The 27,019-nt window shown below is 41.3% G+C and overlaps 1 protein-coding gene across 4 annotated transcripts in view; it reads left to right on the forward strand.

The window, feature by feature from the left end:
- The first annotated feature begins 337 nt into the window (after positions 1 to 337).
- Positions 338 to 27,019, forward strand: part of arhgap12b (Rho GTPase activating protein 12b) — a 191,967-nt gene continuing 165,285 nt past the window's right edge. For 2 of the 4 annotated variants that reach the window (XM_078233355.1, XM_078233365.1), the window contains exons 1-2: positions 338 to 587; positions 10,960 to 11,754. In XM_078233355.1, coding sequence (XP_078089481.1) covers positions 11,023 to 11,754 — 732 coding nt within the window. In that variant the 5' untranslated portion in view covers positions 338 to 587; positions 10,960 to 11,022. The remainder of the gene's footprint in view (positions 588 to 10,959; positions 11,755 to 27,019) is intronic. The other 2 variants (XM_078233375.1, XM_078233385.1) reach the window with 1 other exon arrangement.

Raw genomic sequence — 27,019 nt, forward strand, 5'->3', positions numbered from 1 at the left:
GGGCAGAGAGGCGCGTGCGTGTTTGAACTATATCCCTGGCCCTTCGCTGTTTAGAACGGGGAGAGAGGCGCATGCGCGTCCAATCGCTTCCCAGTTGAAAAGCGGGTTTACAACTGGGAAGAGAGGCGCATGCGCACACACTGGTTCACAACCGGGAAGAGAGGCGCATGCGCGCACACTTGGTCACAACTGGGAAGAGAGGCGTATGCGCGCACACTCGTTCAGAACGGGGAAGAGAGGCGCATGCGCGCACGCTGGTTCACAACGGGGAAGAGAGGCGCATGCGCGCACGCTGGTTCACAACGGGGAAGAGAGGCGCATGCGCGCACGCTGGTTCACAACGGGGAAGAGAGGCGCATGCGCGCAGCCCGGGCGGACGGAGGCAGAGCGGCGGGTGGGCGCATGCGCCGCCAGTGGAAACGAGGCGAGATGTTGTTTGTTGGAGGGATTAGAATAATGATTCAAAGAAATAAAATCACATCAGTGAGGGAGTCGTCAGTTTACAGCCATTAAACCAGGTTTCCAGTGATTTAAACCTGCACCAACCACCCCCTTCCCCGGCTGCTGTCGCCACCGTCCCGGAGCAGGTGCGTGATGATTTAATTTTTAAAAAAAATTATATTGCTCAAAGTTTGAAGCGTGAAGTGAATTTGCAGCGAAAAAGTTTCTGTTGTTCTCCCTTTGTGTTTTTTTTCTCTTTCTCCTCATGGCTTGTCGCCAGTGTGAGTGTGATCGCCTTCCCCTGCCTCTCCCGGTTGGGTGGGTGTGTGTGTGGGCGAGGAGGCCGGGACCGGGGCCTCGGTTAAAACGAAGGAGGAAGCGGCAACCACAAGATTAACCTGAGATTCACTCAGCGGCCGCACTCCTCCCCCCCCCCCCCCAAAGGTCAGAGATATCAACCATCGCGCCGAGTCGGGCTCCATGCACTGGCAGATTTATTCCACCCTCAACACAACAACCACTCTCCCTCCATGCACTGTTAGTCCTACCCACAGCCACTCCTCTCCACATAGCCCTTTCCCCTACAACCCTCAACACATCCACCGCCACCACCACCACCACCCTCCAAACCACAGCCTTCCCCGCTCTCACTTGTTTTAAATCGACAGAAATCGTGTTGAAGATTAAGAGGAACTCGTAAATCTTCACACGCTTGAGTTGCGTGCACATTTCCACCCCCCCCCCCCCCCCCCGCCTCGTTTCATCGCCAGAACGGCAGGGTTTCTCTTTGCTCGCTGTCTTACCCTGAAGCTGTACGTGTGTTTATTATATCAGTCATTGCTCTCCTGATAAATGTCATTGTGAATATCGTGCAGTGTTAAAAGTGAGTTACAAGGTGTGTTTTGCCTATAATTTTTGTATTGCTTTTAAAAACATTGCCCTACTACTGAAAATATGTCACTGATCAGGAATGAACTGGGTGGCAAGTTGCGACATGATCCAGGGACGCAAGGTTTTAACTTTGTAGTTTTGTCTCTCCCCCCCCCCCCCGCCGCCCGCCCGCCCGCCCCAAGACGGCTCCAGGGAAATCGGCTTATTGTGAACTTCAGTCCCCCTCCAACTGCTGTCATATTTGTTGGCCCTTTTCTCCCCAAATGTTCCCTGTTTCACTATTGAGTTCTCTTGACTCAACTGCCCAACCCTGACCATATGCTCACCAAATTCCTCTGAGCTTTTATCCTCGAATTTTAGTTTCAAACTCTTGAATCCTCTGGATATTAAGTTTATACTTCTGCACTGGATTGCACTGCAAGACGCAGCTACCATGTCTTTGACTTTCTGTTGCATATATTTTAAAGTAATTTTGATCAGCTTCAGCCGTTTTCCCTGCTGCTGTGGAGGGTCTGAGGGACTTCAGTATCCTGGTGAGCCAGTAGCCAGTGTTTGGACTGGTTCTTCTGGTTTGTCGGCTTCAGTTATAAATTGGTTCTTGCTAAGCTATATATCGTTCTGAACTGAAGCACATTGTTGCTTTGTCACTTCTGGATTGTATGGTGACTTCTAACTTTGCTGTCATCTTTTGTCCTGCAACCGATTCTACGCATTTCCTGGACCTTCATTCTGGCAGGAATTCCTCCCTTAGTATGTCCTTTGAGACTCATTTTCATTTGTTTGGTGGCATCTGTCACCAAACTTGGACAATGGTTCATTAATGCACCACACTGATCCCACCTAACTTGCCAACTTTAACCCACTGCTATGACTTTAACTCTGGACTCGCCCTATTGTTTCCCCTATATTCTCTACACACCACAAGCTACATAGCCAGCCTATGTAATTTAAGACCAAAAGAGAAAGCACTGGAAATCTCAGCAGGTCTGGCGGTATCTGTAAGGAGAGAAAAGAGCTGACGTTTCGAGGTCAGATGACTCTTTGTCAAAGCTGGGTTTTCCTTTGATTTCAGATTCCAGCATCCACAGTAATTTGCTTTTATTTATGTAATTTAAGTTCTCTGTCAATTTGCATGCACACGTTCCTGATGCTGCAGACCTGAGCCCGTTGATTCCATTTCGACCGTATTATTTCCCATCTTGTGCTTTTCTGCCCCTTTAAGACCCTTCTCTCCTGTCATTAGGCTCCTTACATTTCTCCTCTTTCAGGTACTCAGCCTTTTCTTATCCTTGACTCCAACTCCTCGACTTTCCTACCCCTCTGCTGCCATCCCAAGCTTGACTCCCTCTTCGATTAGATTGCTGCTTTTTATATCTGCCTTGGCATCCTTCGAAGGTTGCATGGAGGCAAATCAAATTAGTAACAACACCATAGAGGAGGAATTCCTGGAGTGTGTACGAGATGGTTTTCTGGATCAATACGTTGGGGAATTGATGAGAGAGTAGTCCATCCTAGACTGGTTATTGAGTAATGAGAAAATAATAATTGGAAATCTAGGTGTCCAAGGCCTTTGGGGATGAGCGACTGTAATATGATAGAATTCTTCATCGAGATGGAGAGTGACGTATTTGATTCTGGGACTAGGATCCTGAAAATAAAGGAAACTATGATGGAATAAAGTGCGAGTTGGCTATGATGGATTGGGGAACGTTACTTAAATGGGTAATGGTGGAAAGGTAATGGCAAACATTCAAAAAGCGCATGGGTGAACTGTGACAATTGTTTTATTACTCTCTAGCGCAAAAGTAAAGTGGGAAAGATGGCCAAACAACGGCTTACAAGTGAGATTAGAGATAGTATTAGATCCAAGGAAGAGGCATACAAATTGGCCAGAAAAAGCAGCAGACCTGAGGATTGAAAGCAGTTTAGAATTCAGCAAAGGGGGACAAAGGTATTGATTAAGAAGGCGAAAGTAGAGTTAGCTTGTGGGCAACATAAAAACTGACTGACTGTAAAACTTTCTATAGGTATGTGAAGAGGAAAAGATTGGAGAAGACAAATGTAGGTCCCTCACAGTCAAATAATCCCCAGGGCCTGATCATCTACAACCCAGACTACTTAAGAAAGTGGCCCTAGAAATGGTGGATGCATTGGTTATTTTACAAGATTCTATAGATTCTGGAACACTTCCAGAATCTATGGAAGGTAGCTAATGCAACCCCTCGGGGAGCTAGAAAGAAAATGGGGAATTATAGATCAGTCAGCCTGACGTCAGTAGTGGGGAAAAAAGCTAGAGTCCATTGTGGAAGATCTTATAGCCGAGCACTTGGAAAACAGTGGCAGTATCGGACAGAGTCAGCATGGATTTACAAAAGGCAAATTGTGCTTGACAAATCTACTGGAATTCTTCGAGGATGTAACGAGTAGAGTTGATGAAGGGGAGCTAGTGGATATGTTTGTTTGGCATTTGAGGCTTTTAACACGTTTCCACATAAGAGATTAGCGTGTAGAATTAAAGTGCATGGGATTGGTGGTAGTATATTAAGATGGGTAGAAAACTGGTTGGCAGACAGGAATAAATGGACCTTTTTCCAAGTGGCAGGCAGTGACTAATGGGGTACCACAGGAATCATTGCTAGGACCCCAGCTATTCGCAATATATATTAATGATTTAGATGAGGGAACTAAATGTAAAATCTCCAGATTTGCTGATGACACAAAGCTGGGTGGGAGGGTGAGCTGTGAGGAGGAGGCAGAGATGCTTCAGTGTGAATTGGACAAGCTTAGTGAGTGGGCAGATGCATAGCAATGCAGCATAATGTGGTTAAATGTGAGGTTATCCACTTGGTAGCGAAAGCAGGAAGACAGATTATCTGAATTGTGATGAATTGAGGGGAATGTGCAATAAGATTTGGTTGTCCTTGTACACCAGTCACTGAAGGTAAGCATGCTGGTGCAACAGGTATTAAAGAAAGCAAATTGTATGTTGTCCTTCAAGGAACTTGGTGTGACCATGCAGGAATATTGTGTGCAGATTTGGTCTCCTTAATCTGAAGAAAAATGTTCTTACTTAAAGAGGCGTGCAACAAAGGTTTACCAGATTGATTCCGAGATGACGGGACTGACATACGAGGAGAGATTGGATCAGTTAGAATTGTATTCACTGGAATTTAGAAGAATGAGGGAAGATCTCATAGGAACCAATAAAAGTCTAACATCATTAGATAGGGTAGATGCAGGAAGGATGTTCCTGATGATGGGGAATCCAGAACCAGCAGTCACAGTCTAATGATATGGGATAAACCACTTAGGACTGAGGTGAGGAGAAATTTCTTCACCCAGAGTGGTGAGCATGTGAAATTCACTATCACATAAAGCAGTTGATGCCAAAGCATTGTTTTCCAAGAAGGAAAATAGATATAACTCTTGGAGTTAAAGTGGGGACAGGCTATTAAGTTTGATGATCAGCAATGAATGACGGAGAAGGCTCAAAGGGCAGAATGGCCTATTTCTGCTCCTTTGTTTGTGTTTCTATGTCAAGGGGAGATGGTTAGATTCTCTCTTGTTTGAGTTGGTCTATATCTGGCACTTCTGTGGCACGAATGCTACTTGACATTTGTTAGCCTAAGCCTTGATATTGTCAAGGTCTTGTTGCATTTGGACATGGGCTGCTTCAGAGTGGAGGCGATGGCCTAGTGGTATTATCGCTAGACTATTAATCCAGAAACTCAGCTAATATTCTGGGGATCCGGGTTCGAATTCCATCACAGCAGATGGTGGAATTTGAATTCAATAAAAAATATTTGGAATTAAAAATCTACTGATGACCGTGAAACCATTGTTGTTGTCGTAAAAACCCATCTGGATCACTAATGTCCTTTAGGGAAGGAAATCTGCCTGGTCTGGCTTACATGTGACTCCAGAGACACAGCAATGTGCTTGACTCTCAACTGCCCTTGGGCAACTAGGGATGGGCAATAAATGCTGGCCAGCCAGCGACGCCCATGTCCCACGAATGAATAAAAAAAAGTGTGAGGAGTGATGAATCAGCCTAAGTCTTCATTTACGACATGCCTGTCAGGACCTCAAAACATTCCAAAGAGCTTTTAAAGCAATGAAGTGCTTGAATTAAAGCCTCTATTTTAATGTAGGAAAACATGCTGCAAATACACATGCAGCTTGTCACCACAAACCATAATGAGATCATGGCTGGACAATTAATTAGTTTTAGTAATGTAGGTTGAGCGATAAATATTGGCCCAAGACACACTATAATGTAATTAAGTAGATTAATGCGCCTATTTAAAATAAAATAGAATACAGCAAGGGTTCCTTTCTAGAGGGACAGAATTAAAAAATAGAGAAGTTACATTAAACCGGTTTTGAAATGTGTCTAGACCACATTTGGAGTCCCATGAACAGTTTCGTCTCCATATTGTAGTTATACAGCGATTGGGCATAGGGAAGATGCAAAAATAGATTTACGAGAATGATACCGGAACTGAGAGGCCAGATTGATCAATAAAAATCAAACTGGTTATTGGCTCTTTTCTCTCAAAATGAGAAGTCTGAAGAGGTACCTGATATAGCTGTTAAAATTATGAAAGGGTTTAATGGGGTAGACACAGAGGATATTTCCATTTGCCTGGATGAGTGCAGCTCCAAAAACATTCACAAAGCTTGATGCCATCCAGGACAAAGCAGCCTGCTTAATTGACACCCCATCCAGAACCTTAAATATTTACTCCCTCCACATTGGCAGCAGTGTGTACCATCTACAAAATGCATCGCAGCAACTCGCCAAGGCTCCTTCAACTTCTAAACCTGAAATCTCTACCACCCAGAAGGACAAGGGCAGCAGATGCATGGGAATACCACCACCTGCAAGTTCCCCTCCAAGCCACACGCCATACTTACTTTGAACTGTATCACTGGCCCTTCACTGTCACTTACATGGACTGCATCACTTCAAGGAATCGGCTCACCACCATATTCTCAAGGGTAATAGGAGATGAACAACAAATGCTGGCCCATGGGGAAAAAAATATTTTTAATAGAGACCAACTCGGGATTGTAAATATAAAATAATCATTAATAAATCATGTAGGAAATTGAGGAGAAGCTCTTTACCCAGAGATTGGTTAGAATGTGGACCTCCAACTATAATAAAGTAGTTGACCCAACTAACATAGATGTATTTAAGGGAATATTGAATAAACTCACGAGGGAGAAAGTAATGAAGGGAAATGTTGATAGTTCAGTGAAAAAAAACTGGGAGGAGGATGGTGTGTAGCAGAAATATTGGAGTGGATCTGAATGGCCTGTCCCTATGCTGTAAGTACTGTGTCGGGTTATAGAGAAAGCTGGTGAGAACTCCCCAATTCCTTGAATAATACCATCATTTATGTCTACCCGAGGGAGCAGATTTCAATTTAACATCATCCAAATTCATGGTGACGCAATTTGGTAGGAAAAACATGCAGTGACAATATAAATAAGGGATAACATTCTTTAAAGAGGAGCAGAGGGACCTGGGTGTATATATGCATAGATCATTGAAGGTGGCAAAATGAGTCGAAAGAGCAGTTAATAAAGCATATCGTAATTTGGGTTTTATTAATAGAGGCATAGAGTACACGAGCAAGGAGGTTCTGCTGAACTTATTATACAAGACGCTAGCTAGTTAGACCTGAGCTGGAATATTGTGTACAGTTCTGGGCACCACACTATAGGAAGAAGATGAATGCATTGGAGTGAATGCAGAAGGGATTCACAGGAACAGTTCCAAGGGTAAGAAACTTCAGTTATTATTTGATTTAGTATTGTCGCATGTATTAGTATACAAAGAAAAATATTGTTTCTTGCGTGCTATACAGACAGAGCATACCTTGTATAGAGAAGGAAAGGAGAGAGTACAGAATGTAGTGTTACAGTCGTAGCTAGGGTGTAGAGAAAGATCAACTTAATTTGAGGTGGGTCCATTCAAAAATTTGAAGCCAGCAGGGAAGAAGCTATTGTTGAGTCACTTGGTATGTGCGCTCAGATTTTTGTATCTTTTCCCCAACAGAAGAAGGTGGAAGAGAGACTATGTTCGGGGTGCGTGGGGTCCTTAATTATGCTGGCTGCTTTTCTGAGGCATTGGGAAGTGCAGACAATGGGTGGGAGGCTGTTTGAGTGATGGATTGGGCTTCGTTCACGACCCTTTATAGTTTCTTGCGGTCTTACACAGTAGAAGCCATACAAAGCTATGATACAACCAGAAAGAATGCTTTCTATGGTGCATCTGTAAAAGTTGGAGAGAGTCGTAACTGACATGCCAAATTTCCGTTGCCTCCTGAGGAAGTAGAGGCATTGGCGGGCTTTCTTAACTATAGTGTCGGCATGGAGGGACCAGGACAGGTTATTGGTGATCTGGACACCTAAAAACTTGAAGCTCTTTACCATTTCTACATCATCCCCATTGATGTAGACAGGGGCATGTCCTCCACTACACTTCCTGAAGTCGAAGACTATGAGAATAGATTGGAGAGGTTGGGACTGTTCTCAGAGAAAGGAAGGCTAAGAGGAGTTTTGATGGTGATGTTCAGAATCATGAATGGGCTAGACAGAGTAGATGGGAAGAAACTGTTCCCGCTTGTAAAAGGATGAAAAATGCATTGGTGCAGATTTGAAGTGATTTTCTAAAGAAGCAAATGTGATGTGACAAAATACTTTTTCACATGACAAGTGGTTTGAGTCTAGAATGTACTGTCTTGAAGTGTGGTGGAGGCATAGTTCTGTACAAGAGTCATATGAACTCAAAACATTAACTCTGTTTCTCTCTTTATAGATGCTGCCATACCTTCTGAGTTTATCCAGCATTTTCTGTATGCATCTATTGTTTAATATTGTTTAACCAGCTCTAACGCTGGTTCTCCATTTCTGCATGACTAGGAAAATAGTTATGCACACAATTGTATAAGTAACCTTTTAAACTTTACTTTATATCATAGCATGTGCAAAGCACAGTTTTGCATTGATTAAATTTAAGTTGCCTCACATGGCTTGTGTCAAGCAAGCAGAAAACTTTTCTGGAGTTATAATTGCAACCTGTAAATATTCTAAAGTTAAATAGATGATAAGTAAGACGGAACAATTTAAAAGCTCAGATGACTTGAACTGTAAGTGGATTCCTGAGATGATGGACCACCTCATGTAAACATGATAAAAGTCATTTTTATAATAATACAATGTATTTGTTTGTATATTAAAACTTGAAAATAGAATCACCAGAGTCATTTTAAAGTTTGTTTATTTATTAGTCACAAGTGGTCTTACCTTAACACTGCAATGAAGTTACTGTGAAAATCCCCTTAGGAATAACTACACTTTATGTAAGCAGCATGTATTGAGAATTTCACAGGACTGACACTTGACCAAGCTTATAAAAAGTGTCATCTACTTGAAAAATGTGTTTGCTGAAATCCAGCACTGTTTAATAATGAGTTGTAATGCTCTTGCATGTATGTTATGTCATTTTTATTTCAATACAGTCTGAACCTCCTGTGTCACTTTTTTTTTGAACAATCTTTGGTCATGCTGTATTGATCTTTTGTGTACTGTGACTCTGAGGTAGCTGCTCCTCTTGGCAGCCACAAGATTTCTTAATTTAAAAAATAAATCTTCTGCTCCTTCCTGCCACTTCTGTCACTGACCTGAGGTGGCCTTTCCTAATTGCTGTGTCTATTTTCTATATCTGCTCACTTCTCGGCCCAACACCAATGAATTGTGTTTGTCAGTTATGCTGTTGGCATTGACTGGAAGCCAGCTATATTTTTTTTTCCAAAAAAAAGTTCCTAGCTATGATGGTGAATACTTTACCTTTCTTTACTGCAGAGCGTGATTCCTAAAGGGGTCACAGCATCTGAGCTGGGAAGAATCTTTAAACCTATAAACTGAATATTAACTTGTGTTAAATAGTAGGTGCTTTCTAGCTCATTACTAGGTAGCCCCTTGCCAAAACTTCTGGGGGTTGTGGAAATTTGATCTTTGCTTACAATCTTTATTCCCTTTCAGTCCCCTCCCTCTTCCTACCTACACCCAGTGTAATCCCTTATGTCTTTTAGCTTTCTTTTGCTGTATAAACCTGTTCTTCCACAAATTGGTTGGAATAGAATGCAGGCAAAACTCGCCAAGCTGCTGGAGAGCCGGTGAGTTGCCAACTTAAGTGAAGGTGCGATGAGTTAAGAACCAAACTGGGTAGTGGTGGGCATTCTCTGAGGTGGAAAGTCATGTGAGCAGAAATCTCTTCCCCTCTAGTGCTGCTGGCCAATCGGAGACGAGCAACTGTGCATTGCTTGGCAACACACCAAGTAAGTGGTGGCTGCTGTGGGTATTGCACCCAGTTGAGGTCCAGGATTGCCAAGAGGCTCGGGCCACAGATGAGTGAGGCAGAAGGGTGTTTGACAGCAAGGACAGTAGGGTGGCTCCCAGTGGGTCCCCTTTCCTAGTATCAGGTCCTTCAATTAGAAACAAGGCCCACCCCCTGCCACTGGAAGCTTGCAAGCCACCCCAAAAGCGTTTGTTTTCTAGGTTTTCTGTGTGCTGAGTCTCCAACCCACTGCTGAATGAATATCCATGGCAGCAGGTTTAGGTAGATTTCAATAGGCAGTCTGACAAGAAGACTATCTGCATGCCTTCCTGCTCCAGACTTTAGAGGCGTGCTCCCCCATCACCAGACCTGCCTTGGTGAGTTAAATTCTGCCCATTAAATCTCATACTGCATGTATGCTGTAATTGACATACAGTTGGCCTTTATTAGTATGACTGCAATATGCACTCTTGGAAGACATTTTGTACAACTTTTGAGAGGGAGGTCTGAAGAATACTTACAGCCTTCGCTTGTATTTATTTCACTTCCACATCGAGTACCATTGCCTTTTTGGTCATCACTCAGAAAAAGATAATGAGAAAGTGTTCAATTTCTCTCTTTTAAGGTCTTGAGGCTTTTTGTTTTACTTTGTATCGCTGAGATACCCCAAGTAAACCATTTTCCTGACCGACTAGGGAACATGTTTTGAGTTAAAATGTTTCCTTTTGCTAAGAGACTAAAATGAATAGTAAGTGCTTTAAAAACTTCCAGCAAGTTCGAGGTTTAGGGCTGACCAAAATTGGGTTGACATTGGATTTGGAGATGTACATTCTATGTTTCATTGGACAACATAACTCTCTTGCACTCTTCAAATAGTGTTTTATCTGATTCACTGAAGAATGCAAGATCTGCTGGTTTATAGATGTTACCATAGCACCTGAAAATCTAAACCCTGTTGTACTTGGCTAGAGAAACCTGCGCAAGTTCCCTAGAATTCTGCTTCAGCATCTTCACGTTTTGCAATTCTTTTCAGAAGCTGTTTTGTTTAATAATTATCAATTCACCTTGTAGCTTTTCATCTTGTTGCTGTTAAATGTTTTCTAACAGCTCAAAACGTGGCTTTTAGCATGACGTTTTTCAATATGGTTTTCTGTTTAAATTGCCTTTATTCTCATCTTTTCTAAAACTGCCTCAGTAATAAGCATTGACAATGATGTTCAGTATATTGAGGATAAGCAGGCAGTACTTAATGTGTTTTTTTTCCCCCCCAACTTTAGCACAATATTGGAAACAAATCATGTGGATTACTGCCAGCTACAGAAGGTGAAAATTTATTTGAGATGGCTGAGAAAGACGGAAAAGTAGATGTATCTGTTGTTCCAGGACAGATCTATATCGAGGTGGAGTATGACTATGAGTACGAGGCAAAAGATAGAAAGATTGCAATAAGGCAAGGTGAAAGATATATTTTATTGAAGAAGACAAATAATGATTGGTGGCAAGTTAAGAAGGAAGATGCCTCAAAACCGTTTTATCTTCCAGCACAGTATGTTAAAGAACTACCTCGGAAGGCATTAATGCCACCACTGAAACATGTACCCACTTCTGTTAAAATCAAATCTGCTAGTTTAAGTGCAGATGCCAAGCTAATGCAAGTGTCTACTGAAAATCTTTCCAAACCACTAGATTACTCCAGCTCTTTTAAGTCCTCTATGGGACAATCACAAGCTCAGACTTCTGCACAGAACCAGACAAAAAACCAAAGCACAAGCCAATCCCAGGACCAGGCTTGTGTTCAAGGGATAGGCCACTTGCATTCTGGAGTCCAAAGTAGTGCCAAAGCTAGCAACCATAGTCAAGGATTTGGAGAGAGTACATTGCAGTATTTAAGAGTTACAAATCCAAACCGAATTTTGGGACAACCTCAAGACTTTGAAACCCTGGATGCAGAGAGAAATAAAAACTTGGCTCATGAGCCTTCATATGAATGGGCCCAAGAAAGTTCGGAAAAGCATCATCAAGACTCTGAATCTGGCGATGACCATAGTAGCAGTTCCACAGAACAATTGCAGGTATGAATTCCATATTACCATATTAAAGATTATGATTTTGCTTTTTTAGAAAGGGGGTAGAATTGTATTGCCTCATTTTTATTGAGGCTTGCATCTTTTGTACAAACCTGTTCTGGAATTTTTAGTTAACTATTGTCTATTAGATTGATCTTTGTCCGTATGTCCGTATTTAAAAAATTTGGGTTGATGATGGAAGGTCAAATTTTGGAAAAGTGATCTTTTCATGCTGATGTATTGTCTGCTATAGCCCACACCATAGTAACCCTATACTGCACTTCCTCATTCACTAAATGTCAACTTGAAAGTCATTTGAATTATCGTTCCTGAAATTAGAAGTGAAGTTGTTTTAAGGTTCCTGAATCAATAGAATGATGTGGTATTTGCTTGATAGAATAGCAATGTTTAAAATGCATACACATTTATAAAAAGTGTGTTCAGAAATGTTTTACGTGATCAAACCTGTTCCACTAGCAATCAGTAAATATATTCTGATGTTGGTTCATGGTTATTAGATTGCAAGAAAAATATCCAGAAATGTACTTTGGGATTTCTTTTACAATCCACACCTGAGAGCTACCAATTAGGATGCTGAAGTGATATAAATTTTGCTATGTTGATCCAATCATTTTGACTGTTACCTGCCTTAGTGATCTTGTCACATACCATTCCTGTGAAATAGTAAATAAATTAGTTCATTGTGTAGATTAATTTAAGTACTAATTTTGAGGAGAAAACCATTTAGACTAGATATCAATATCAGTATTTGAAAGTCTTTTTGATATGATTTATTACTGTCACATGCATTAGTATACAACGAAAGGTATTGATCCTTGTGCACTATACAGATGTAGCATACTGTTCATGGAGTACGTAGGGGAAAAGGAAAGGAGAGGGTGTATAATGTAATGTAACAGTTCATAGCTAGGTGTAGAGAAAGATCAACTTAATATAAGGTAGGTCCGTTCAAAAGTCTGATGGCAGCAGGGAAGAAGCTGTTCTTGAGTCATTGGTATATGACCTCAGACTTTTGTATTTCCCGATGGAAGAAGGTCTGGGGTGTATGGGGACCTTGGTTATGTTGACTGCTTTCCCTGGGAAGTGTAGACGGAGTCAATGGATGGGAGACTGCTTTGCATGATGGACTGGGCTACGTTCATAACCCTTTGCAGTTTCTTGTGGTCCTGGTCAGAACCGGAGCCATATCAAGCTGTGATACATCCGGAAAGGATGTTTTCTATAGTGTATCTGTAAAAATTGGTGAGAGTTGTAGTGGATATGCCCGAATTTCCTTAGCCTCCTGAAAAAGTGGAGGCATTGGTGGGCTTTCCTAACTATAGCGTCAGTATGGAGGGACCAGGACAGGTTGTTGGTGATCTGGGCACTTGCAGCCCCCGACCACTTCCACTTCATCCTTGTTGATTTAGATAGGGGCATGTCCTCCACTACGCTTCCTGAAGTCAATGACTATCTCCTTTGTTTTACTGATGTCCCAGGAGAGATTATTTTCATTGCACCATTTTATCAGATTCTCTATCTCTTTCCTTTATTCCATCTCATTATTTGTTTGAGATCTGACCCACTACGGTGGTGTCATTAGCAAACTTGAAAATGGAGTTGGAGTGAAATTTGGCCACACAGTTGTAAGTGTGCAAGGAGTATGGTAAAGGGCTGAGTGGGGGCACAGGTGTTGAGGATGATCGTGGAGGAGCTGTTGTTGCCCCTTCTTATTGATTGCGGTCTGTGGGTTAGGAGGTCTAGAATCGTCGCAGAAGGAGGAGCTCTAGACCATGGAGTTTGGAGATGAGCTTTGGAGGAGTAATGGTGTTGAAGGCTGAGCTGTAGTCAATAAATAGGAGTCTGACATGGGTGTCTTGTTATCCAGGTGTTTCAGGGTAGAGCCAGGGAGATGGAGTTTGCTATGGACCTGCTGCGGTGATTGGCTATGAATTGCTTTAAATTAATTCTTAATCCTTGCTTATAATTAATGATTAAGCTTGCTTGGCAATGCTAAGTGTATGAGGGCTGAAGAGTCACTGAATGTGGAGTGAACACATACTTGATCCCCATGTCCCTCAGTTTTTAATTTGAGATTTTTTTTAGCAGAGGCTGCAGCAACTCCTAGAATAGTGAAGAAATGCTGGAGGGGTAGAGCTATGTGCACATCTGTTGTTTTGCAGTCACTGAATAAGTCAAATTCCATTTTTATTGTGTGGTATTCAAAAGCTTCTACTGGTGTATATGCATCATAGTCTACATTTTCTGCTGGTTTGCAGTGAACAAGACAAATGCCATTTTAATTAAAATGGGATAATGGTATTTTCTATATTTGGTTGTTGTATTTTGTGATTGGTATGAGCGGCGCATAGTTGTGTTCTTGATGCATAGTGATCTTTAATGCCTCATGGGTCCTACACTATCAAACAACCATTTAATGCATCAATATCAAATTTCAGACTACGACTGGAATGCTTAAACTATTTAAAATTCAGGATTTGGATGTACAGATGGTGAACTTGTCCAGTTATCTTTCCTCAAACAGATCACTGTAGTGATTGCGTACCTCAGCTAATATAAGAACGGTAAATGCAACTTGAGTTAGTGTACTACTTTTTGTTCAAAAAATTTTTTAGCTTTCTTGGACATAAGTATAATGGATCCAGGTTTTGTGGTCATCAGCAAACAAGCAGTGCCAGCCATTGATTACATTTACACTTGCCCATGGCATTTGCACTGTTATTAGAAAACAAAAATGATAGTGTTGCTTATGTGAACAGGACATTCAAACACTGTCTCCTTAAATTGGATAATGTTTATTGAGCAATAGGGTGACCAAATTAGGAACTGTGAATTAGAATAGTTAATTTAGCGCAAAATAGAGAGGGGGCGAAAGATTGAGAGACGGATAGAAAACAAAATGTTTTCGTTTTGATTTTTAAGTCTCCAATAATTCAGAAGGAATGAGACTGGAAGCTTTTTAAAGGTTACTTTTCAGTGTTAGTGAAGTTGTTTGGCAGTAATTAAGGCTCATCACACCATTTAAAAATTCACTCATTTAATTGACAAGGACTAACTCTTTCTGCCTTGTTTATTGGATATCTAGCGGGTACTCTCAACTTTATACCATTGCATATATTTGAGTGCAGAGACTCTGCAATTTAGCAAACTTCTGAGGGAGTATGGCAGCGTTTACAGCAGCTTCATAATATTTGTATTTAACTGTTCATCTGTGAGCACAGAAGTTGCTGTCCAGTTTATTCTTCCTTATTTATGGTAATGGTCTCACTGTAATTTCTACCACAAAATCCTGGCCAAAATGTAAAAGTTTTCATTAAATCAAATTCTAGTGAGATGTTTCTTGGTGTACACCACTGAGCCATATTGATCAGAGTATTGTGGGTGTCTGTTGAATTACCTATTTAAAGGAAGCATGTTACATGTGGCTTCAATGCTTCTGGCAAAAGGGAGGGGAAAATGAATGAAGTTCCTGTTTGCTGGCTTCATGTTGGAAACTGTGGATATGGTTTATGGCAAAATAGGGAGTGCTTGTATTGAATGTATGTGTGTGAATATGTATGTATGCATTATATGTAGATGTTTGTGTGAATGTATTTGTATATATTTTTTCTTTTACATGATACTGTCAGCTCATCAGCATAACTGCGTGTGCCCTGATTAATTGTAAACAGAGGACCACTCTAAGTCAAAATGGTTTATGCATATTTGATTTTTGTTCCGTGAATATTTGACATTAATTGCCTATATGCTAACTTTGGCTCATTTGTAAAGCAGTGGGAAGTAAAATGAAATGTATATTATTAAAGGCACAAAAATGAAAGCTGCATGTACATATATATTAAAGCTCAAAACTATCTTGTTGCTTTCACTAAAATGATAACTAATGGTCATAAAGTGGGCTTAATGTTAATTATGTGCAGGTGATGCACATTAACTAGGGGTTTACATCAGCTCCTACAAATAAATACAAGGAAACTGCAGTTGCTGGAGTCAGAAGATGTACATAATAATATATAACTATGAATGAATAAATAATTTAAAATTGGCTGCAGTTTTACCCTTCACCATCTGGTTTTCTGGACAAGAACATAGAGGACTATCTAAATACATGACAGCAATATTTAGTTACCCATTTTTTGATTTTTTGTTCCCATTCCATTGCTCAAATTAAAGAAATTAAAATCATTGCAGTTACGGTGTGATGAAATATTTAATGTCCACCACATAAATATATCCTTTTGATATTTTACAATGTATTTTCCCATGAGCCGAATCTTTCTTTCTTTCCTCATTTTCTTTGTATATCATATATGGCTGCTAAGAGCAGGCTCTAACCATGCTGGTCTTGAGCCAGCAATTAGAAATCGCTTCCCAGGGTAACTTAACACAAATTTCTTGTAGAGTTGTCAACGCTGTGCTCATCTTGTGTAGTCCTTACAGCTGAGGTTAAGATTTGGCATTATGGCTGTGATTGAGGACTTGGCAAGTGGGAGATCCTGGGCAAAAAGCTACAGTCTGTCCCTTGATTTTGTTTGTTGGATGGTGAACTACCTGCAGTTCTCTTGATTTTAAGTATTGCATTTAAATTTTGCGACCTGTAGCATTCTTTTCAAGTACAGTTAATTTCAAACAGCAGTAACGTCCACAAAAGTAGTTTATTTGGATTTTCCTCCACTTTGCAAAGTACGTTGGGCATAATTTGTCATATCATCTTTGACATCTGTAAGCCATTTTTAAAAATTAGCTTTTCAATAGAAAGCAAGACAATGTAAGTTAAATATAAAGCACCACGGTAAGGTGCTTCACTTGGCTAAGGATTGGCAAAATACAGTTCAAAGTAATTTCAATTGTTACACATTTGAAAAAGTTCTCCAGTAAAATGTGAAATCCTAATTTAGCTTTTGTACCTCTTTTTGTATCTTTAAAAGTTTGTAGACTTGAATATAAAACAAGAAAGTAGTTGTCCTGTTCAGTATTATAGGTTAGCGTTCCAATTTAAATTAAAAAGTTGGATGCGCTGATTGCTCAGAAAATCTACTGCACAGATATTTCTTTCTGCTTTGTGTGAAACTTATTGATCTCATTTACGCTACAATTAGTGCCAGTGTCCCAGGTTAGGGAGGGGAGCATTGGGGAGTGAATTTGCACTCTGGACTGCAGTAACCCTTGGTGCATGTGTGTATTAGTGTTATTAAGAACAGGGAGTAGGGCAGGAATGGCTTCTATAAACAATAATGCCTGTTGCAGTTCAGTACATTGCCAACATTCACTGCAAAGGCTCACCAGTATTAGACAAGTTCCTGGAGAAGTGTAGAGCTGTACTCCAGCAATGTTCTCAAAATATTTCAACTATATTCATGAATTAGGGTGGCACAATTCAAATTTAAACATGCTATTAGCAAAATTTAAAATTCTGTGATTTGCCTATTTAGACCAAAATTTGTGTGATAGAAAATGATCTAATTATTATAGCACATTAGAAAAAAAAGGTTATCTCCTGCCAAAACACCATGACACCATACGTTAGGTATATCTATAAGAGCTGCACCAGACAAGTATCTGCATGTAATTAGGAAGTTCTTTTGAAAGCTGCAACCTGAAACCAATTCTGCAGATTTCAAAAATATTTTCACTTCTGGTCTCTTGCCACTACATGATTGAAGCTGCTTATTCTCTGGACTGGATTCATATATTTTTGAGAGTTTTCTCAGTTATGTCTATACCTCCACAATGTTCTTCAGACATTGCATATTTGAGGAATTACAAAATATTTCATGGTTATAGGAGCAGAAGTATGCTATTCAGCCCATCGTACTATTCTGCCATTCAAACAGATTTTGTATAGTGTCTTGTGTAAGACACTAGTTAGGCCTCATTTAGAGTACTGCTTCCAGTTCTGGGCAGCATACTTGAGGAAGGATGTGAAGGCATTGGAAAGAGTACAGAAGAGACTCTCAGGATTGATTCCAGGGGTAAAGAATTAGCTATGAGAATAGATTGAAGAGGTTGGACTGTTCCTTGCAGAAAAGACTAAGAGGATCCTTGATTGATATGTTCACAATCCTGAGGGGTATTGACAGGGTACAAATGAGAAATTGTTCACACTCAAGCATCAAGAACTAGAGGGCACAAAGTCAAAATTGGCAAAAGGAATAAAAGTGATGTGGGGAATAAAGTTTTCACCCAGAGGTGGTTGAAGTCTGGAATGAACTTCCTGAAGAGGTGGTGGAAGCAGATTCGATTGAGGTATTCAAAAGGAAATTGGCTTGCTATCTGAAAAGAACAGGTAAGGTTACAGGATGAGACTAGGTAGAATGCTCTTTCAGAGAGCCAGTGTAAACCTGATGGGCTGAATGAGCTCCTTCCATCCCAGGCTGCTCATTCTGTCTAGTATGGCTCCTGTCTTCATTCCCTTAAGGGGTGTAGACTTCAGTGTAATCTGGCACACGGGTGGTTCAACCATTTATACATAGATGCAGCTTGACCACATCAAGCACTACCTGGCTCAACACTGCTCTGTTGAAACTAACTCTCTATTCCAGGATTATCTTTTTATTTGTTACCAAACATCTCTGACCTTCCCGCATCTCCTTTCGTCCTCACCTGAAACAAGTGGGCAGAGCTGATAAACTTTGTTATCACCAATGGTGACCATCAATTGAGTTCACTCCCGTCCCCTTGCCTAGCAAGCCTTGATCTTTCTGTTTTTGCAACTTCTATCCATCATCAATACTGCCTATTGCTTGTTTCTGCCTTTGCTTCAGCCTCTCTGTTGCTGAAACCCTCAACCATCCTTTTTTGACCACCAAATTTAGCCATTACAATGCTCTCCTTGTTGGCCTCCCAACTTCTGCTCTTCACAATCTTAAATCTGTCTTGTAATCCACGCCAAGTCCTGTTTGTTGTCATCCCTGTGCTTGCTGGCTTACATTCAGGGTGGCACAGTAGCACTGCTGCTTCACAGCGCCAGGGACCCGGGTTTGATTTGCGGCTTGGGTGTGTGCAATTTGCACATCCTCCCTGTATCTGCATGGGTTTGCTCTGGGTGCTCCGGTTTCCTCCCACATTCTGAAAGACGTGTTGGTTAGATGCATTGACCCGAACAGGCGCTGGACTGTGGCAACTAGGGGAATTTCACAGTAACTTCATTAACACTGCAATGTAAGCCCTTACTTGTGACTGATAAATACACTTTAACTTTTTAACTTTAATTCTTCACTCCCAATTTAATAACACATCAGCTTTAAAATTCTCATCGCCTCATTCAAATTCCTCCAAGACCGTTTACCTCCCTATCTCTGTAACTCCTTACAATCCTCCAAGAACTTCAGATTCCTTCAATTCTGCCTCATTGTGCATTCTTGATTTACTTTGCTGCTGCTGCATCACCGCCCTCATTTCAACCATGGGCCGTTGCGCTTTCAACTGACCAGATCCTAAACTCAATTGCCTCCCTAAATCTTGTTGCATCTATCCATCTCTGCTTCTTTCAAGTGTTTCTTAAAACCCACCCCTCTGGTTTTGATCACCTGTCTGAACAGCTTCATGTTTGGCTTGATGTTTAATTTGTCTAATTATGCTTTTGGGAAATGCTTTGGTACTATTTACTATGTTGCCAGTTGCTTTATTGTCGGAATAAAAGGTTGAACTAGATTAATACATTTAAGCATATTTGTCCTGTAGAACTGAATCCCATTCCTGTTGTTAGCTTATGAAATGCTAAATGTATTGCTACTTTGCATTTGAGCATATTTTGCTGGCATGGACATGGCAGGCCAAATGGCCTCGTGTGTTGTAACATTCAATTATTCTATGAATGCAGGCATGATACTAAGAATCTAGCTGCAAACCATTTTTTTTGTGTTAAGGCTTCCACCATGGTAATTGCAATTTTATTTTTCTTAGCTATTTATCATCCTTTTATCATTTTGAAAACAAGATTCCAATGTTCTTGTGATCCCACCAAGAACATGTCACATGTGGCAAATTGGCATATCAAATTCTCCTGTAGCTTAAACGATTAGAATCTTGACTTGCTGCTCTCAGTATCTGTTTTCTCTGTGTAACCAGGAGGACCCAAAGTAAAGCATTATTCTGTAAAATACTGGGAGTTATAGACAAATGTTTGGATTTTTGTTTATGTTGATAAATATTGGCCAACAGTAAATCAGTGCTGCTTTGTTACAAGGTCACAGTGGTGAAATTGATACATTGTAAGCATAGTTACTCTATCTGTCTTTACAAACTAACTGTCTAAACAGAACAGTTCTGCAGGCAAGGCACAAATGTCAGATGTACAGATTTGCTTTCTCTCCCAATTAAACACCCCCACCCACCGAAACCTGTTTTTGGTTAAGGAGCCAAATATAAGAGCATACAGAGGATTAGGTAAACTATTCCCTTGAGCTGGTTTCACAATTCAGTTAGATTGTGGCTGGTCTGTACCTCAACTCCATTTACCTGTCTGCCCCATATCCTCTGAAATCCTTCTCCAGATTAAGTGAAAATGACAAGATCTTTATGAAGAACTTTGTTCTGGAGGATGGTTACTAAAGGTGATCTGATTTTTCCATGCATCATTTTCCAGAACTAAACTGTTTGCCCTTTAAAGGAAAGTGCATTCCAAAAGTGTTTTCCTAGTTGACCTTTCTTGCCGTGTTGTTCCCCTACTTTAGTGCAACTACCCTTTTTGTAAGAAGGTAATCATCTTCCCCCCCCCCCCCCCCCCCCCCCCCAATCTATAAACGTAAAACAAAAAATCTGAAACTAACAGAAAAAAGATTGAAAAAACTCAGTGGAACAGGTCACATCTATAAGGAAAGGAAAACAATTAAGGGTGCAGGACATTTGAAATGTTGCTCCTTTTCTTTACATGTGTGTTCTATTGAATGTTTCTGTTTTGTCTCATTGTACTTTGCTCATTTGTAGGTTAAAAAGTTAAATATAGCACATATTTAATCTGAAAAACCGTTAATTAGGAATAACATTGTGCTTGACATTCTGAGTGTAATATATGGCACAGATGTCTGCCGTGTCTTAGCTTTCAAGTTCCAATCCAGCAAGTTCTGTGCAAAATCCAGGTCAACATTTCTAGAATCAGTACTGAGGAAATATTGCACTGTGAGAGGTGTTAGCTTTTGGATGATCTTTTTTTCCCTGTCTAATTAGGATACAATAGTAGTTAAGGAATAAGATAATCCAAAGGCTTGGGATAATAACTCAGCAATTTGAATTCAAATCATAGAATCCCTACATTGCAGGAGGAGGCCATTTGGCCCATCGTGTCTGCACCGACCACAATCCCACCCAGGCCCTATTCCTGTAACCCCACATATTTACCCTGCTAATCCCCCTGACATTAGGGTCAATTTAGCATGGCCAATCAACCTAACTTGCACATCTTTGGAGCATGGGAGGAAACCGGAGAACCCAGAAGAAACCTATGCAGGCACAGGGAGAACATGCCAATTACGCACACACTGACCCAAGGCCAGAATTGAACCGGGTCTCTGGTGCCGTGAGGCAGCAGCGCTAACCACTGTGGCCCCCCCCCCTTATTTATTTATATTACAGCATGCAGTAGCTTCCTTCACCTGTTACTCCAATATTTGATGCAGCTGGCAATTTTAAATTCAGTTAACTAAGTAGATTTTGAATGAAAATAAATTTGTATCAGTGTTGGTGACCATGAAACTACCTGACTGGCTCTCTGATGTTTTATGGAAAAGGAAATCTGCTGTCCTTACACTGACACTGCTATTCAAGAAAAGAGGGAAAGAGAAAACAGTCTACTACAGGACAGTTAGTCTGACATCTGTCATTGAAAAAATGCTAGAATCTATTATTGAGAGAGTCTTAATGTGCTTTGAAAAACATTGTATGATTAGGTAAAGTCAACATGGTTTTACAAATGGAAAAATTGTGTTTGACAAGTTTATAGGAGGTTTTTGAGGAGAATATAAGTACTTGACAAAGGGAAATGAACAGCTATAGTATGCTTGGATTTTCAAAAAGTAATGGCATGGATGAAGGATTTATTCATAGACAGGAAGCAAGGATTAGTGATACCCATGGCTTTTTCGGTTGGTAGGCTGCAACTATGTAATATTGCAAGAATCAGTACTGGGCTATCCGTTTTTTACCCATTATATTAGTGACTTGATAGATGAGACAGAGAGCAATGGATTTGTTTAGTAATGATGCAAAATTAGATGTGAATGTAAGTTATGAGAAGGACACAGAGGCTGGAAAGAAATATAGAAGATCGTGAGTGGGCAACAAGAGGACAATATATGAGGGGAAGTGTGAGGTTATTCACTTTGGTTGGAAGAGTAGAAAGTCAGTGTTTTAAAAAGCGCGAAACTTCTACATGTTGTTGTTCAGAGGAACTTGTTTGAACTTGTAAACAATTACAGAAGATATAAGGCACAGGAATAGGCTATTCAGGCCAACCAGTCCATGCCAGTGTTTATGCTCCGCTTGAATCTCCTCCATCCTTTTATATCATCTAAATCCACATTGTAACCATCTATTCCCTTCTCCCTCACCATTTCCCCTTAAATACTTATACACTCATTGCTTCACCCAGTCCCTGTGGTAGTGAGTTTCACATTCTTGTAACTTTTGGGATGAATAAATTTCTTCTGAATTCCCAACTGGATTTATTAGTGACTATCGTATATTGATGGCATATTGTTATGCTTGTCCCTCGAAGAGGAAACGTTCTTTTTGTATCCACTCTTTCAAAACTTTCCATAATGTTCAAAATTCACACCTCAGTTAGCTGCCTTTTCTCAAGAGAAAGGAGTCACAGCTAGCCAATACTTACTTTCCTGACATGTACCTCTACACATTTCTGGTTTCACCTTTGTAAATCTTGCCTGCATGCTTTTTACATAATATGGTGATCAGAATAGCTTGCAGTGCATTTCAGAATGGTCTAACCATTTGTGGGTACAATGGGTGACAGAGTGGTTAGCATTGCTGCCTCACAGCACCAGAGACCCTGGTTCAATTCCTGGCTCGGGTCACTGTCTGTGCCGAGTCTGCATGTTATAGAGTCATAGAGGTTTACAGCATGGAAACAGGACCTTCGGCCCAACTTGTCCATGCCGCCCTTATTTTTTGAAAAAAACCCTCAGCTAATCCCAATTGCCCGCATTTGGCCCATATCCCTCTATACCCATCGTACCCATGTAACTATCTAAATGCTTTTTAAAAGATAAAATTGTACCCGCCTCTACTACTACCTTTGGCAGCTTGTTCCAGACACTCATCACCCTCTGTGAAAAAAATTGCCCCTCTGGACACTTTTGTATCTCTCCCCTCTCATCTTAAACCTATGCCCTCTAGTTTTAGACTCCCCTACCTTTGGGAAAAGATATTGACTATCTACCTTGTCTATGCCCCTCATTATTTTATAGACCTCTATAAGGTCACCCCTCAGCCTCCTACGCTTCAGAGAAAAAAGTCCTGGTCTATTCAGCCTCTCATTACAACTCAATCCATCAAGTCCCGGTAGCATCCTAGTAAATTTTTTCTGCACTCTTTCTAGTTTAATAATATCCTTTCTCTAATAGGGTGACCAGAATTGCACACAGTATTCCAAGTGTGGGCTTACCAATGTCTTGTACAACTTCAACAAGACGCCCCAACTCCTGTATTCAGTGTTCTGACTGATGAAACCAAGCATGCCGAATGCCGCCTTCACCACTCTGTTCACCTGTGACTCCACTTTCAAGGAGCTATGAATATGTACCCCTAGATCTCTTTGCTCTGTAACTCTCCCCAACGCCCTACCATTAACTGAGTAAGTCCTGTCCTGGTTCAACCTACCAAAATGCATTACCTCTCATTTGTCTAAATTAAACTCCATCTGCCATTTGTCAGCCCACTGACCCAATTGATCAAGATCCCGCTGCAATTGGAGATAACCTTCCTCACTGCCCACCATGCCACCAATCTTAGTCATCTGCAAACTTACTAACCATGCCCCCTCATCCAAATCATTAATATATATGACAAATAACAGTGGGCCCAGCACTGATTCCTGAGGCACACCACTGGTCACAGTTCTTCAGTTTGAAAAACTCTCTACAACCACCCTCTGGCTTCTGTCAAGAAGCCAATTTTGTATCCATTTAGATACCTCACCCTGGATCCCATGAGATTTAACTTTATGCAGCAACCTACCGTGCGGTACCTTGTCAAAGGCCTTGCTAAAGTCCATGTAGACCACATCAACTGCACTGCCCTCATCTGCCTTCTTGGTTACCCCTTCAATTAAATTTGTGAGACATGATTTTCCACTCACAAAGCCATGCTGACTGTCCCTAATCAGTCCTTGCGTCTCTAAATGCCTGTAGATCCTGTCTCTCAAAATACCTTCCAACAATTTACCCACCACAGATGTGAGGCTCACTGGCCTGTAGTTCCCAGGCTTTTCCCTGCAGCCCTTTTTAAACAAAGGCACAACATTTGCCACTCCAATCTTCAGGCACCTCACCCGTGACTATCGATGATTCAAACATCTCGGCTAGGGGACCCGCAATTTCCTCCTTAGCCTCCCACAACGTCCTGGGATATACCTCATCAGGCCCCGCAGATTTACCTACCTTGATGCGCTTTAAGACTTCCAGCACCTCCTTCTCTGTAATATGTACACTCCTCAAGACATCAATATTTAATTCCCCAAGTTCCCTAACATCCATGCTTTTCTCAACAGTAAATACTGATGAGAAATATTCATTTAGGACCTCGCGCATCTCTTGTGGATCCGCACATAGATTACTTTGTTGATCCTTAAGAGGCCCTACTCTCTCCCTTGTTACTCTTTTGCCCTTTATGTATTTCTTAGAATCTTAGAATCCCTACAGCACAGAAAGAGGCCATTCGGCCCATCGAGTCTGCACCGACCACAATCCCACCCAGGCCCTACCCCCTTATCCCTATATATTTACCCACTAATCTCTCTAACCTACGCATCCCAGGACACGAAGGGCAATTTTAGCTTGGCCAATCAACCTAATCCGCACATCTTTGGACTGTGGGAGGAAACCGGAGCACCCGGAGGAAACCCACGCAGACACGAGGAGAATGTGCAAACTCCACACAGACAGTGACCCAAGCCGGGAATCGAACCCAGGTCCCTGGAGCTGTGAAGCAGCAGTACTAACCACTGTGCTACCGTGCCGCCCTATTTGTAGAAGGTCTTTGGATTCTCCTTTGCCTTATCTGCCAAAACAATTTCGTGTCCCCTTTTTGCCCTCCTGATTTCTCTCTTAACTCTACTCCTACACCCCCTATACTCTTGAAGGGATTCACTTGATCCCAGCTGCCTATGCATGTCATGTGCCTCTTTCTTCTTCTTGACCAGGGCCTCAATATCCCGAGTCATCCAGGGTTCCTGACTTCTGCCAGCCTAAGAGGAATGTGTTTACCCTGAACCCTGGTTAACACATGTTTGAAAGCATGCCACTTAATAGACGTCCCTTTTCCTTCCCACAGACTCCCCCCAATTAACTTTTGAAAGTTCCTGCCTGATACCATCAAAATTGGCCTTGCCCCAATTTAGAATATTAACTTTTGGGACAGACCTATCATTATCCATAGCTATCTTAAAACTAATAGAATTATGGTCACTGGTCCCAAGGTGATCCCTCACTAACACTTCTGCCTCCTGCCCTTATTTCCCAAGAGGAGGTCAAGTTTTGCCCCCTCGCTAGTCGGGCCATCCACATACTGAATGAGAAATTCCTTCTGAATACACTCAACAAATTTCTCTCCATCCAACCCTCTAATACTATGGCTGTCCCAACCAATGTTGGGAAAATTGAAATATCCGACTATTACCACTCTATTTTTCTTGGAGCTATCTGTAATCTCCTTACATATTTGCTCCTCAATTTCCTGCTGACTATTTAGGGGCCTATAGTACAACCCTATCAAAGTGATTTCCCCCTTCTTATTTCTCAGTTCTACCCATATAGACTCAGTGGCCGAACCCTCGGATATATCCCCCCTCAGTACGGCCGTGATGCTTTCCCTAATCAAAGGTGCACTCCTCCTCCTCTCTTACCTCCTGTTCTATCTTTCCTATAGCATCTGTACCCTGGAACATTGAGCTGCCAGTCCTCTCCCTCCCTTAGCCATGTTTCAGTAATTGCTATAATATCCCAGTCCCACGTACCCATCAATGCCCTGAGTTCATTCCTGTATCTTTCCTCCAGGTGCTCGGGTTTCCCCTTACATTCCGAAAGATGTGCTGGTTAGGTGCATTGGCCATGCTAAACTCCCCCTCAGTGTACCTGAACTGGCATCCAGGGGATTTTCACAGTAACTTTATTGCAGTGATAATGTAAGCCTACTTGTGACACTAATGAACTTAAACGTAACCAAGGTTCAGTGCTGGTTTAGCATGTCCCTTACTATTCAATCCTATCCCTCAAGAAATAAAAACTAGGGCGTGGTTTGCTTTTGTTTATGGCCTTGCTTAACTATGAAATGTTTAATGATTGACTCTGTGAACCTGAGTTGTAAGAGCATTGTAAGGAACAGCCCAATTCAATCAAACAAATTGAAGGATTTTAATGAGACATGCAGAATCTAAATCAGGAACTATAAATTAGACTGTTTAGTTCCTTGTAAGCTTGTATGTAGGAAGTAAATAAAGCGACAGTGGTTAGCATTGCTGCCTCACAGCGCCAGGGACCCGGGTTCTATTCCAGCCTTGGGTGACTGTGCGGAATTTGCACATCCTTTCTGTGTCTGCGTGGATTTTCTCCGGGTGCTCTGGTTTCCTCCCACAGTCCAAAGGTGTGCAGGTTAGGTTGATTGGCCATGCCAAATTGCCCCTTGGTGCAGGGCAAATACGTGGGGTTACGGGGATAGCGCCTCGATGGGATTGTTGTCGATGCAGGCTTAATGGGCCCAGTAGCCTCTCTCTGTGCTGTAGATTCTAAAGCGAGGGAAAGAAAGATGGAATTAAGAGTGTGTTAAGAGATGGAATAAAAAGTGAAACATTCTTTTAATTTTTAAAAAATCTCCAGTTAACTAAAATCTGAAGTTCGCTTTTGTAAAAGTAAATTTTCAGTGCCATAGAAGTTAAGAAATGCCACATTTTCTTACGCTTTAATGCACAAGCCCTGCATTTTTCTGCGGTGTTTAGTGGGTAGCAAATGGGTAAGTGCTGCAAGCTCATGTCTTTCATGTGTTTTAGTGAGCAGTCTTTCAGTGAGCATTGTTGTGAAGC

Source organism: Mustelus asterias, chromosome 2 (assembly GCF_964213995.1).
Source record: "Mustelus asterias chromosome 2, sMusAst1.hap1.1, whole genome shotgun sequence".
NCBI classification, from domain to species: Eukaryota; Metazoa; Chordata; class Chondrichthyes; order Carcharhiniformes; family Triakidae; genus Mustelus; species Mustelus asterias.